Raw genomic sequence first — 13,565 nt, 5'->3', positions numbered from 1 at the left:
TAACTGATTATTTTCACCCATCAGTCCGCCACTATGAAAGGGGCCTAAGAGTGAGAAATTAGATAGAAGCTTTGAACAAGATACATAGTACTCTTGGGGTATGAATAAAAGCAACAAGGAAGTATCGTATGCAGTATAACTGTCACTGCTGTACACATTTACAGTAGATGAGGAAATTTCACCTGTGAATAATTAATCAGTGCTGGAACTTCACATGCTGCCAATCCAAATGTCCTCCCTCTAAATGTTATACTTGTGTCCACACTCCTTTGAGATCCATGATGTGTGACCAATAGGGAGTCGTTGCTGTTGAGAAAATCCCGTTCATTCTTATAAAGAGGCCTGTCTATTACATGTCACAGTGATAGATGGCCTCTCAATGGAAATGAATGGGATTTTTTGTACATAGTGTGGTTTCTGTAGGAGCGTAAGCATGTAAGTATAAAACTTTGGTGGGGAAGGAGAATACTAACTTAAAGTAGAAGTCCGGCCAAAGTCTAACTAAGCTTAAACCTGCTCCCACCCCCATTCTAAGCCTGTGTATACTTAACTAATCTAAGGGCACTCCGGTCTGGGCATGTGATCTCCCCAGTGGCCAGCTTCAGGAGGAGGAGAGAGCACTGACAATGGCTGCAGAGCACAGTTGTCCCTTAATTGTCTTCTGCAGTGCTCTGATGGCTGTTTTATTTGAGGGCAGATAGATCATACCTACATAACAGATCACCCCCTAAAGTCTCCAGGCATCTTACAATTTACAAGTAAGGAAATATTTAGGCTGCCATTTTCAAAAATAATTGTTAGCTTTCTGCCATGCTGACAATCTGGGCTTCAATCCTATGAATCAGTAACCTGGAACAAATATTCAAATAAGGAGAAGGCACTGGATGGAGACCTAGATTATTACTCATAACATCTGCATGACATACATTTTAAGGTACAACATCTCTTTGGAAATTTGGTAGGCTAAAAAGAGAGTTCCATTTAAGTGCTGTAAAGACCCCTTTTTCTGCATTTTTACCAAGAACAACCCCTTAACTTTAAGCGATTCTAAAGGTTTTTTTTTTTCTGTGGAAAATAACAAACATGCTATACTCACCTGCTGTGTGCAGTGGTTGTGCAGCCTGGATCCTCCTCTTCTCGGGTCCCCCTCAGGCTCTTCTGGCTGCTGTCGGATGCCCCCAAAGCAAGCAGCTTTGCTTTGTCCATTCACACACACGGAGCAGAAACTTGGCCTCAATTTTTATTCAAAAAAGATTTGTTTGACATATATCTCAAAGAAGACACAGTTTCATAAACCGTAAAGCAAACTGTAAAATTAAAAAGTTTTCATACAATCTTCGTCGAAATATGGCAGTGATAAACATGTGTTTCAGACTGCCTGTGTTCTGTGTTCTAAATTACAAACATGTCTTAACAAACCAGTGTTTCATTTGCAGAAAAATAGTTTAGAAACAAAGAGTGAGAAGAAATTGAGAATTATCTTCTGGTCAAGTATACAGTAGTCTAGATGTGGTAAATAGCATGACTGCGTTATTGGTCAGAAAAGGTGAACAATTTATAATCTCCCATATAATTCAGCTTATACTTAATTGCACATAAGAAGTTGAGTAAAAGAAACCACAGTCTCTCGACATATTTTCCTGTGCATTCTTCAGCAATTGCTACAGTTTGTTCCACTTCACTGATGTGGTATACCAGTGCAACCAATCCAGTACTGTAGGCACATACAGTATGTGGATTTCCAGAATCTGGGTATAATGGATTTAGCAGCAGTCAGATGTCTCACCAAGGATTTCTATGTATTTACAGTAATTGGAAATGTGCAATAAACACACAAAAGGTTTTTGACCTTCATGCATAGAATACATGAAGGTAAAAAACCTTGAGCCTTTACAACCACTTGCCCTCCAGAGGATTTACCCCCCTTCTTGACCAGGTCATTTTTTGGTGATACAGCGCTGCATTACTTTAACTGACAATTGCGCGGTCATGCAACGCTGCACCCAAATTAAATGTATGCCCTTTTTTCCCCACAGATGGAGCTTTCTTTCTGTGGTATTTGATTGCCTCTGTGTTTTTTATTTTTTGTGCTATAAACGAAAAACGACAATTTTGAAAAAAAAAAAAATAAATAAAATTTTACTTCTTGCTATAAAACATATCCTGTAAAAAAATTTTTAAAAATCTAATTTCTTCATAAATTTTGGCCAAAATGTATTCTGCTACATGTCTTTGCTAAAAAAAAATCCTAATATGTGTAAATTAATTGGTTTACGTGAAAGTTTGAAGTCTACAAATGGCGGTATATATACTGGAATTTTTTTTTTATAAATACTAGTAATGGCGGCGATTAGCGACTTATAGTGGGACTGCCGCGGGCATTCTGATACTGGGAGGACTGATTAACTGCCACTGACATCCTCAGTGACACTAATACAGTGATCAGTGCTAATAAAAAGCAATGACACTGTACTAATAACACTGAGCAGGAAGGGGTTAACATCTGGGGCGATCAAAGAGTTAACTATGTGCTGTGTGTCACATTATGTGCTGTTTTACTCTGTAAGCATGGTGCTTTGTATTGCTCTGCTATGCAAAGCAATACAAAGCAGCATGCTGGTGCTGACAGGGGAGAGATCTGTGTTGTTTACATACAGACCTCTCCCCTGTTAGTGTTCCTCGGCGAACAACGGGACTCGGTGATCAACAGTTGTAGCCGCCCATGGCGCCGCAGGTAGGGCAGTGCATGTGCGCACCCCCTACCTGGAAATATATAGGCGATTTTGCGCAGCCCTGCCACCCTGTAGCAGTAGTTCTGCTATAGGGCAGTCGGGAAGCAGTTAAACATAACCCTACTGCATTAATTGTTTGTGAGATTCTTAGTCTCTTAGTCAAAATAGTTCTACAAACATTTTATGGCACAATATTACTTGAGTCACTTGTCATTGTCCTTGTGCTTCCTTACCTCTACTTCTGATTTCCATAGGCGTCAGACTGTCGGCTTTGTCTCCAACATCAGCCAGGGCTTTGAGTTCTACTGGTAACCCATGACAATCCCATCCTGGAACATACGACACCTTGTAACCCCGCAACATATGAAAACGATTTATAATGTCCTTTAAGATCTGAAAGACAAATTAATGTTACAATGATATCTGCAGTAAATAATCCTAATGATAATCTGTTTTTTAAATATTTCAGGTTAACCGTTTTCCCACTGCCCTATAGCAGACATACTGCTACAGGGCGGCAGGGGATTGCAAAATTACGTATATATACGTGATTTCGCATTTCCGGGTAGGGGGTGCATGCGAGCCGTGCGCGCGCCCTACCTGCGCCACCATTCGCGGCTGTCAATCACCGGGTCCTAGCCAGTGATTACCTGCCGGCGCCTGGTGATTACCGAGCATCTCCGACGGGGAGGAGGACTGTTTTGTTTACTAAAAGTCCTCCTCCCTGTCAGCTCGGGCACACTGCTCTGGATGGCTGCGCCATTTGTAAACACTAAAACTTTCACGTAACCCAATTAATTTACACATATTGAGAGTTTTCTTAGCAAAGACATGTCGCAGGAAACATTTTGGCCTAAATTATGAAGAAATGTGACGTTTTGAATCTTTTAACTGGACATGTTTAATAGCAAAAAGTCAAAAATATTGTTTTTTTCGCAAAATTGTCAGTCTTTTTTTTTTTATGCGCAAAAAATAAAAAACGACCAGACGATCAAATAACACCCAAAGGAAGCTTTTCGTTCGAGAATTTTTGTTTCAAGAATATTCGTTTGATTTTCTTATGGTTAGTGGGGTCAAATCGATGTTCGTTTTCGACAGCAGTGACGGGAAAATTCAAAGGGACAGGAAAGGAAAGTTTTTTCTATCAAATGCATTTTTGGCCAGTGCATGTGGTTATCGTTCAGAAATTACATTGATTTTAAAATTGAATGTTAAAAGCAAAAGACAATTTTTGAACGACATTCGTCCATTCACTGAAAGTTCAAAATATTTGTACAACTTTTCTAACGAATATCCTCGTCTAAAACTCTACACGTGTATGGCCAGCTTAAGTGAAGAAGTCTCATTTGTTCTGCTCCTTGTTGTACCATGACAGCCATAGACAGCAGCAGGAAGTAAATTGTAGTCAGTATTTTTGGCTGATTATCTAAATACGCAGTTAGCACACAAAAGTATCAACTACATTTTTAATGTCCTACTGCTTTCTATAACTGTATCCTAGTGCAAAATTCAAAGCATGAAGACAACATAAAATGCTTAGGTGTGGTTGGGGTGGCTTAGTGAAAGTGTAAAGAAAAAAAAAAGTGAGAAACAAATAAACATACACTTTAATGAGATATTTATACATTTTACTATTTAGCTACTCTAACTGGACAATTGAGATGTAAAAAACACAGAAGATCAGTAATAAACTGTTACCTTATTCAGTGCATGTCCAACATGAGGGTCCCCATTAGCATAGGGTGGCCCATCATGCAAGCTGAACTCTTTCTTGGATTTTCTGGCTCTTTGCCAGTTGTAAAGTTGCAAGAAGTTACACTCCTGTGTGGGGAAAAGATAGGGAAGCAATCATACTTGTGCCGAGAAAATGATGAAAACTATTAACCACTCTAGTTATACCAAACATACAAACCTCAGCAGAGCGCCCCCTCCTCTACACCCCCTCAGCAGAGCGCCCCCTCTTCTACACCCCCTCAGCAGAGCGCCCCCTCTTCCACACCCCCTCAGCAGAGCGCCCCCTCCTCTACACCCCCTCAGCAGAGCGCCCCCTCCTCTACACCCCATCAGCAGAGCGCCTCCTCCTCTACACCCCATCAGCAGAGTGCCCCCTCTTCCACACTCCCTCAGCAGAGCGCCCCCTCCTCCACATCCCCTCAGCAGAGCGCGCCCTCCTCCACACCCCCTCAGAAGAGTGCCCCCTCCGCCACACCCCCTCAGCAGAGTGCCCCCTCCTCCACACCCCATCAGCAGAGTGTCCCCTCTTCCACACCCCCTCAGAAGAGTGCCCCCTCTTCCACACCCCCCCAGCACAGTGCCCCCTTCTCCACACCCCCCCCAGCACAGTGCCCCCTCCTCCACACCCCCCCCAGCAGTAAACATGCACTATGTTCAGATACAAAACATAGAACCCAAAAATCTGCATCTAAGAGTATGTTGAGGTCTGTTTTTACCACCCCCAACCATTGGTGTAGCATCGTGGGTTGCAATAGTGACCTCGCTTCATGCTCCAGGGAGCCCGTGTGGCCTCCCTGTCACAGGAACCAATCCCCGACATTCAGAGGCTGCAGGAGGAAAATGTTCATTATGCTATTCAAAATAAAACATTCTACATTTTTGCTGTGATTCTGCCCACGATTTCAAAATGCGCTGGGACAATGTGAAAACGCGTGATCACGCGTCAAGGTACCGATCACGATCATTTTTGCCACAATCATGACACGGTTTTCCGTGCAAAAAACATGCCGAAACTGTGGAAAAAAAATCATGGGACACGTGACGCCCAAAAAAGGTTCCAGAGCCACTTTTGGGTGTTGCGTGTCCTGCGTGAGGCCCTATGAAGCCGTGTAAATAAGCCCTTAATTTCTCTATATCAGGGGTCTCCAAACTATGGCCCTCCAGGTGTTGAGGAATTGCAAGTCCCATGAGGCCTTGCAAGACTCTGACAGCCACAAGCAAGACTCCCAGAGGCATGATGGGACTTGTAATACTTCAACAGCTGGAGGGCCATAGTGTGGAGAACCCCTGCTTTATATGTTCACCTTTTTGCCACATCTTTCTTCTTTCTTTCCACATGCGCAGCTCAGTTTACATGCCACAGAAGGCCGTGAGCAGGCAGGCAGGTGTATTTCATTGAATAAATGTTAGCAGATGACAAGAGCAAACCCGCTATAAAGTGGTGCACTACAAATCCTATGCGGAGTAATAATCACTAAATTAGTGAATGCAAATTGTATTTATTAAGATCACATTTATCATGAATAGGTAGACATTATTTTTTGGTTTTTACTTTTTGATTTTATTTTTATGAATGACATATGTCCACCATGATATAATGTCTACCTTTTCATGATCCATGTGATCTTAATAAATACAATTTGCATTCACTATTTAGTGATTATTACTCCGCATAGGATTTGTAATGCACCACTTCATAGCGGGTTTGCTCTTGTCAACTGCTAACATTTATTCATTTTTTTTTGGTTTAAGAATTCACACCTTATACTTTGGTGAATCGGGGAATATTTATGAAGGGGTGATTACACCTTTTTCTTTATATATAAGGTGTATTTCATTGCAGAAGAGACGTTGGATGTCTGTAATACACAGCCTGCCTGCTCACAACATAAAATAAACCCTCCATGTCGCATTTGTGTATGTATGAATGTGAGTTAGGGACCTTAGATTGTACTCCCCTTGAGGGTTAGGGACTGATGTGAATGTACAATACATATGTAAAAGCAAGGTGGATAAAAATCAATGATTTAAAAAAAAAAAAAAAAAAAAAAAAAAAAAAAAAAAAAAAAATCGGATTTGTTTTATTTAAATCGGATTTTTTTAAATAAAATGCTTTTTGAGGAAAATATATTACCATCCAAAGGTTATTCCATCATGAAATAAAGATTCGTTTTTTAATTATGTAGAATAAGGCTGTATATGTTTAATTTTTTTGGTAAATAAATTCCATGAATCCATTCACAATGTCATGCTCTTCCAAAGGTTTTTGTAAGATTATTGGGCAGTTTCTCTGCCTACAAGATATTATCACAGATTCTTGGTTTACTTTTGCAGTTGTCAAAACTGAATTTGACTCAGCGGAGATCACATGACTCTTCTTCACAGCAAAAATGTTATAACATGAACAGAGTTAAGAAAAAGACCTTCATCCTAACTTCTACAAACCTATGAATACAGAATCAACCCCTTCAGTGCTAAGTTTCAAGAAGTTCAGTGAATAGAATAGAAACAATATTTTTCTGATTGTCTGGAGTGGAATAGATCTGCACAAGAAGAAAGTGAAACTAAGTGTGAGGAGGAAGGGGCTGACAGTCTAAGTTACTTAAAATATATATATTTTGTTTAGCCAAATTAGTTAACAAACATGGATGTTTGTTTAACCACTTGCCTACAGGGCACTTATACCCCCTTATTTACCAGGCCAATTTTCAGCTTTCAGCACTGTTGCACTTTGATTGACAATTGTGCGGTCATGCAAGAATGTACCCATATGAAATTTTTATCATTTTTTACTCACACATATAGCTTTCTTTTGGTGGTATTTAATCGCTGCTGGGCACTTTACTTTTTGTGCTATAAGCAAAAAAATTGCAAAAAATTTTGAAAAAAAAAAGTTTTTTTGTTTCTATTGTAAAATTTTTCAAACAGGTAATTTTTCTCCTTCACTGATGTGCGTTGATGAGGCAGCACTGAAGGGCACTGATAGGCAGCACTGAAGGGCACTGATAGGCAGCACTGAAGGGCACTGATAGGCAACACTGATAGGCGGCACTAATGAGGTGGCATGGATAGGCGGCACTAATGAGGTACCACGGATAGGTGGCACTGATATGCAGCACTGATTGGTGGCACTGATAGGCGACACTGATAATGGGTACTGATAGACAGCACTGATAGGTGGCACTGACTGACATCACTGCTGGGCACTGACTGGCACAACCGCTGGGCACTGACTGGTGGCACTGACTGGCAGCACTGCTGGGCACAGGTGGGTGGCACTACTGGGCACAGGTAGGTGGCACTTTTGGGCACAGGCGGTGACACTGCTGGGTGGCACAGGTGGGTGCACTGCTGGGCACAGGTGGGTGCATTGGTGGGCGCACTGCTGGGGACAGGTGGGCGCACTGCTGGGCACAGGTGGGCGGAACTTGTGTGTGGCACTGCTGGGCACCGATCATCAGGGCACTGGTGATCAGTGACCCTGATGATCGGTGCCGATCCCCGCTCTGACAACTGCCGGTTTTCGGCAGTACTCTCCTCACGATCTGACAGCGTGAGGGAAGTGCAGCCGAGAACCAGCGTTTGCATTTTCCCGGTGATCAGCGTGTCATTGGACACGGCTGATCACGTGGTAAAAGGCCGCTGTGATTGGCCTTTTACCACGTCACGTGATCAGCTGTGTCCATAGGACACAGCGATCACGGAGATGGCCGGGGGCGCACAGTTGAGCGCATTCTGGGAGGACGTCATATGACGTCCACCCAGAACTGGCCGGCCGCAGTGCAGCCGTCATTCGGCTATCTGCAGTCGGTAATTAGTTAAGCAAATAACATATGCTATAATGTTATTGTTTCAGTTGAATAAATCTATTTAAATTGTTATTATTAAGGTAATGATTATTTTTCTCCTTCCTAAGTACAACAGAAAAGTTGTCCAAATATGAATGATTAACCTATTCAACTGGGGATAAAAAAACTAATATGAAAATTTGTTATTCTAAAAATCTTCATCTACTTGCATATTAAAGTTATACCAGCAAGAATTAGTCTATGTAGAAAACTAGGATTTAAATCAAACCTTACTGACTAGTGATTTAAATCGTGATTTAAATCAGTTTGATTTAAATCAAATCCACCCTGTGTAAAAGTGGTGCGTAAATTGACGGCACTATACAAGTACCTGAAATAAATAAATGTGATGGGCAGTACCACCCACCACACACAACACATTCATGTGACAGAGGCCACGTCACAACTGCGTGCCATGCAAGCGCTTGTGGTGAGGGATTTAACCGCTTGCCGCCCTGCCACTGTGTATATACGTGTGCAGGGCAGCAGTGGAGCGCAAAAGCACGTTTTAAAACGTGCTCCGCGCTCCCGACACATTCGCGGGTAGGGGGCGCGCGCGCGCTCCCGCCGACCCGCGGGTGATACGATTCAATCCAGGAGGGATCAATCATTAGATTTCAGCCAGTGATTTCTGGCTGAAATCACATGATCGGTCCCTGTCCTATCCTGTCATGTGTTGATATTTACACAGGGCAGGATATGATGTCATTCTTCTCTGCCTGGACACATTCCATTCCAGACAGAGAAGAAGACATCCAAAAAGTGAGTACACAAGCACTACACTACAGTTAGAACACGCTAGGACACATTTAACCCCCTGATCGCCCCCCCCCCCCAGTTAACCCCTTCACTGCCCTATCACCAGCGTCACCGATCAGTGAAGCGATTTTTACTGATCAGTGTCGCTGGCGACTTCTGATAGAGTTAGCGCCCCTCCCAGATAGCGACAGTTTGCCCGCTAATACACCAGTAGTCCCGTCTAACCCCTTGATCGCCCCCCCCAGTTAACCCCTTCACTGCCCTGTCACCAGTGTCACAGATCAGTGGACCAATTTTTACTGATCACTGTATCAGTGTTGCTGGCGACTTCCGATAGTGTTAGCGCCCCTCCCAGATAGCGCCAGATTGCCCGCCAGTACACCAGTAATCCCGTTTAACCCCTTGATCGCCCCCCGAGTTGACCCCTTCACTGCCCTGTCACCAGTGTCATTGATCAGTGAACAGATTTTTACTGATCACTGTATCAGTGTCGCTGGCGACTTCCGATAGTGTTAGCGCCCCTCCCAGATAGCGCCAGTTTGCCCGCTAGTGCACCAGAAATCCCATTTAACCCCTTGATCGCCCCCCTCCCCCCCCCCCAGTTAACCCCTTCACTGCCCTGTCACCAGTGTCATTGATTACAGTGAACAGATTTTTACTGATCACTGTATTAGTGTCACTGGTGACTTCCGATAGTGTTAGCGCCCCTCCTAGATAGCGCCAGTTTGCCCGCTAATGCACGGGATTTTTTTTACCAAAAACATGTAGCAGAATACATTTTGGCTTAAATTTATGACTAACTTTGAGTTTACGATATATTTTTTATAGCTTAAAGTAGAAAATATTGTTTTTTTTCAAAATTTTCGTATTTTTTTTTTATTATAGCGCAAAAAATAAAAAGCGCACAGATGATCAAATACCACCAAAAGAAAGCTCTATTTGTGTGAAAAAAAGGATGTAAATTTCGTTTGGGTGCAGCATTGCATGACCGCGCAATTATCATTTGAATTAGTGCAGCGCTGTATAGCAAAAAAATGCATAAATTACAGTATCTATACCAGCAATGGGCAAACTACGGCCCGGCGGACCTTTTAATCCGGCCCGCAGAGCTAGGCTCCCGCTAGGCTCCTCTCAGTCCGCCCTGAAGACTGGTGTAGCATGAAAATCTGTCTCCTATGAGGATCTGTCCCCCTCCACGTATCTGCGCATGTGCCGGAGATCGCCGATCGGCTGCTAATGCCTGAAACTGGCACATGCGCAGATACGTCGAGGGGGACAGATCCTCATAGGAGACAGATTTTCATGCTACACCGGAACGGCGCGGGAAGACGGCGAGAGGAACGCGCGGAGCAAAGGTAAGTGAATTGACACAGGGGGGACTTGGGGACTTAATATGGGGAATGAATTACTATGGGGGATGAATTACTATATGGGGGATGAATTACTATAGGGGGGATGAATTACTATAGGGGGGATGAATTACTATATGGGGGATGAATTACTATATGGGGGATGAATTACTATGGGGGATGAATTACTATGGGGGATGAATTACTATATGGGGGATGAATTACTATATGGGGGATGAATTACTATATGGGGGATGAATTACTATATGGGGGATGAATTACTATAGGGGGGATGAATTACTATAGGGGGGATGAATTACTATGGGGGATGAATTACTATGGGGGATGAATTACTATGGGGGATGAATTACTATGCTTACTATGGGGGAATATTACTATACTTACTATGGATGACACATACACATCATTCATCTACTCTTGGTCCGGCCCCCAGGTCCAATATATGAACCCATTGGGGCCCTCAAGTCAAAAAGTTTGCCCACCCCTGATCTATACCATAGTTTGTAGACGCTATAACTTTCACACAAAGTAATCAATATACACTTATTGGGATTTTTTTACCAAAAACATGTAGCAGAATACATTTTGGCTTAAATTTATGACTAACTTTTAGTTTATGATATATTTTTTATAGCTGAAAGTAGAAAATATTGTTTTTTTTCAAAATTTTTGTGGTTTTTTTGTTTATAGCGCAAAAAATAAAAAGCGCACAGGTGATCAAATACCACCAAAAGAAATCTCTATTTGTGTGAAAAAAAGGACGTAAATTTTGTTTGGGTACAGCATTGAATGACCGCGCAATTATCATTTGAGTTAGTGCAGCGCTGTATAGCAAAAAAAGGCATAAATTACAGTATCTATACCAGGGGTGGGCAAACTTTTTGACTTGAGGGCCGCAATGGGTTCATATATTGGACCCGAGGGCCGGACCAAGAGTAGATGAATGATGTGTATGTGTCATCCATAGTAAGCATAGTAATATTCCCCCATAATAAGCATAGTAATTAATCCCCCATATAGTAATTCATCCCCCATATAGTAATTCGTTCCCCATATAGTAACATCCCCCATATAGTAACATCCCCCCTATAAAGTCCCCAAGTCCCCCCTGTGTGAATTCACTTACCTTTGCTCCGCGCGTTCCTTTCGCCGTGTTCCCGCGCCGTTCCGGTGTAGCATGAAAATCTGTCTCCTATGAGGATCTGTCCCCCTCGACGTATCTGCGCATGTGCCAGTTTCAGGCATTAGCAGCCGATCGGCGATCTCCGGCACATGCGCAGATACGTGGAGGGGGACAGATCCTCATAGGAGACAGATTTTCATGCTACACCGGTCTTCAGGGCGGACTGTGAGAGGAGCCTAGCGGGAGCCTAGCTCCGCGGGCCGGATTAAAAGGTCCGCCGGGCCGTAGTTTGCCCATTGCTGATCTATACCATAGTTTGCAGATGCTATAACTTTCACACAAAGCAATCAATATACACTTATTGGGATTTTTTTACCAAAAACATGGAGCAGAATACATTTTGGCTTAAATTTATGACTAACTTAGAGTTTACGATATATTTTTTATAGCTGAAAGTAGAAAATATTGTTTTTTTTCAAAAGTTTCGTGTTTTTTTTGTTTATAGCGCAGAAAATAAAAAGCGCACAGGTGATCAAATACCACCAAAAGAAAGCTCTATGTGTGTGAAAAAAAGGACATAAATTTCGTTTGGGTACAGCATTGCATGACCGCGCAATTATCATTTGAATTAGTGCAGCGCCAAACAGCAAAAAAAGGCCTGGTCATTAAGGGGGGTAAATCCTCTGGGGCTCAAGTGGTTAAAGGGTTAAAGTAAGCCGTAAGAAGTGGAAGTAACGCCTCCTAGCCGCTTGTCAAACGCCCTCTGAAAAGATATTGCCCGCTGATCGCTGTTCAGAGGACGAACACTAGTGGACATAGGCCCTAAGGCTACGTTTACACCGGCGATTTGGGCCGGTCAGAGATTGTAGCTGCGGCTCTCAGCAGCTGTCGGACCTATCTAGACAGCCAGCACTTAGCTGCTGTGATCGCGCACTTTGTGAATAGTTGCGGCCCATGACAACCGGGAAGTCCCTGCATTTTGGGAGATTTCCTTTCACTTCCTGTTGTAAGTCCCTGACAGGAAGTGAAAAGCAATTTTCCCTGGTGATACACAGAAAGAAAAAAAAATAAATTAACGTGGCAAAGGCTTTACCCTTCCCTACACCTTCAAACAAAAAACAGTTGGGCTACAGTTTGACAATATGGCCTAAAAAACAGGTATATTTACATTCACTATGGGTGAATCTTCCTGGTTCATGGGTTGACTGATTTGTTATCAGTGAATGTCTGGTGACAGTTATTCACTGCTTTATAACCATGGCCCGGAGTCATTTTCCAATGTGGAGCTTTATAAATAATCGGCAGATGATGCGCCCACTGCTAATACAAACGGGCCCCTCACGGTCTGTCATCACACAGGCCCGACTCCTCAAGGCCTCCTCAGGAGTGAAACTGTTCCCCCTAGCAACCGGATTTTTCCCGCCCGACTAGTTGCTATGGGCAACGGCTCTAGACACTCGCTGCTCCTCCCACTGACCTCCTGCAGGCGGCGCTCGGTGGTGACGGTCTCCTCTGGGCTGAGGCGGATGGGGAAGTCGGTGTGAGGGAGCAGTACGGTGTCGCGGTATTTCTTCTGCCCGGGTCTCTCCTGGCTGCTGCTCAGTCCCGAGGCCGCCCTCACCCTCCAGGGGTAACGGCTCCCAGGCAGTCGGCACCTCAGTAGGGTCAGCATGTTCCCTGTCAGTATGTGCAGGACGTTCAGAGAGGTGACGGTTACAAGGACGGCGGCCGGCGAAGACCAAACTTCCTGTGCGCGCTCCCTGCACCTCATTGGACGGTTAACTGTCATGGCTGTTAAAATCAGCATTTTTTTTTTTTTGCTAGAAATTAATGTAACCCCCTGAAAAGTATATATTTTCTGAAGGCAGAGACCCTGGAGAATGAAAGTCACACAATATTTGCGCAGTTCTGTATCAAAAGCATATTCTCAGGAAAAAAAATAAAAATAATTTTAGTGCAAACACTATTTTACCTATTTTTTGGATAAAATATGGGGTTG

At 43.2% G+C, this 13,565-nt stretch overlaps 1 protein-coding gene across 1 annotated transcript in view; it reads right to left on the bottom strand.

Moving 5' to 3' along the window:
- The window catches only part of IARS2 (isoleucyl-tRNA synthetase 2, mitochondrial), a 104,406-nt gene extending 91,091 nt beyond the window's left edge, over nucleotides 1-13,315 (bottom strand). Inside the window, exons 1-3 of the mRNA XM_089685027.1 lie at nucleotides 13,044-13,315; nucleotides 4,431-4,553; nucleotides 2,966-3,125 (exon numbers count right to left, since the gene is read on the bottom strand). Coding sequence (XP_089541153.1) covers nucleotides 2,966-3,125; nucleotides 4,431-4,553; nucleotides 13,044-13,238 — 478 coding nt within the window. The 5' untranslated portion in view covers nucleotides 13,239-13,315. The remainder of the gene's footprint in view (nucleotides 1-2,965; nucleotides 3,126-4,430; nucleotides 4,554-13,043) is intronic.
- Between the last annotated feature and the right edge of the window lie 250 nt (nucleotides 13,316-13,565).

Source organism: Staurois parvus, unplaced genomic scaffold (genome assembly GCF_062004578.1).
Source record: "Staurois parvus isolate SC_StPar_1 unplaced genomic scaffold, SC_StPar_1.0 ptg000362l, whole genome shotgun sequence".
Classification (NCBI taxonomy): domain Eukaryota; kingdom Metazoa; phylum Chordata; class Amphibia; order Anura; family Ranidae; genus Staurois; species Staurois parvus.
The sequence above is the reverse complement of the archived record's forward strand: the minus strand, read 5'-3'. Positions and strand labels throughout refer to the sequence as shown.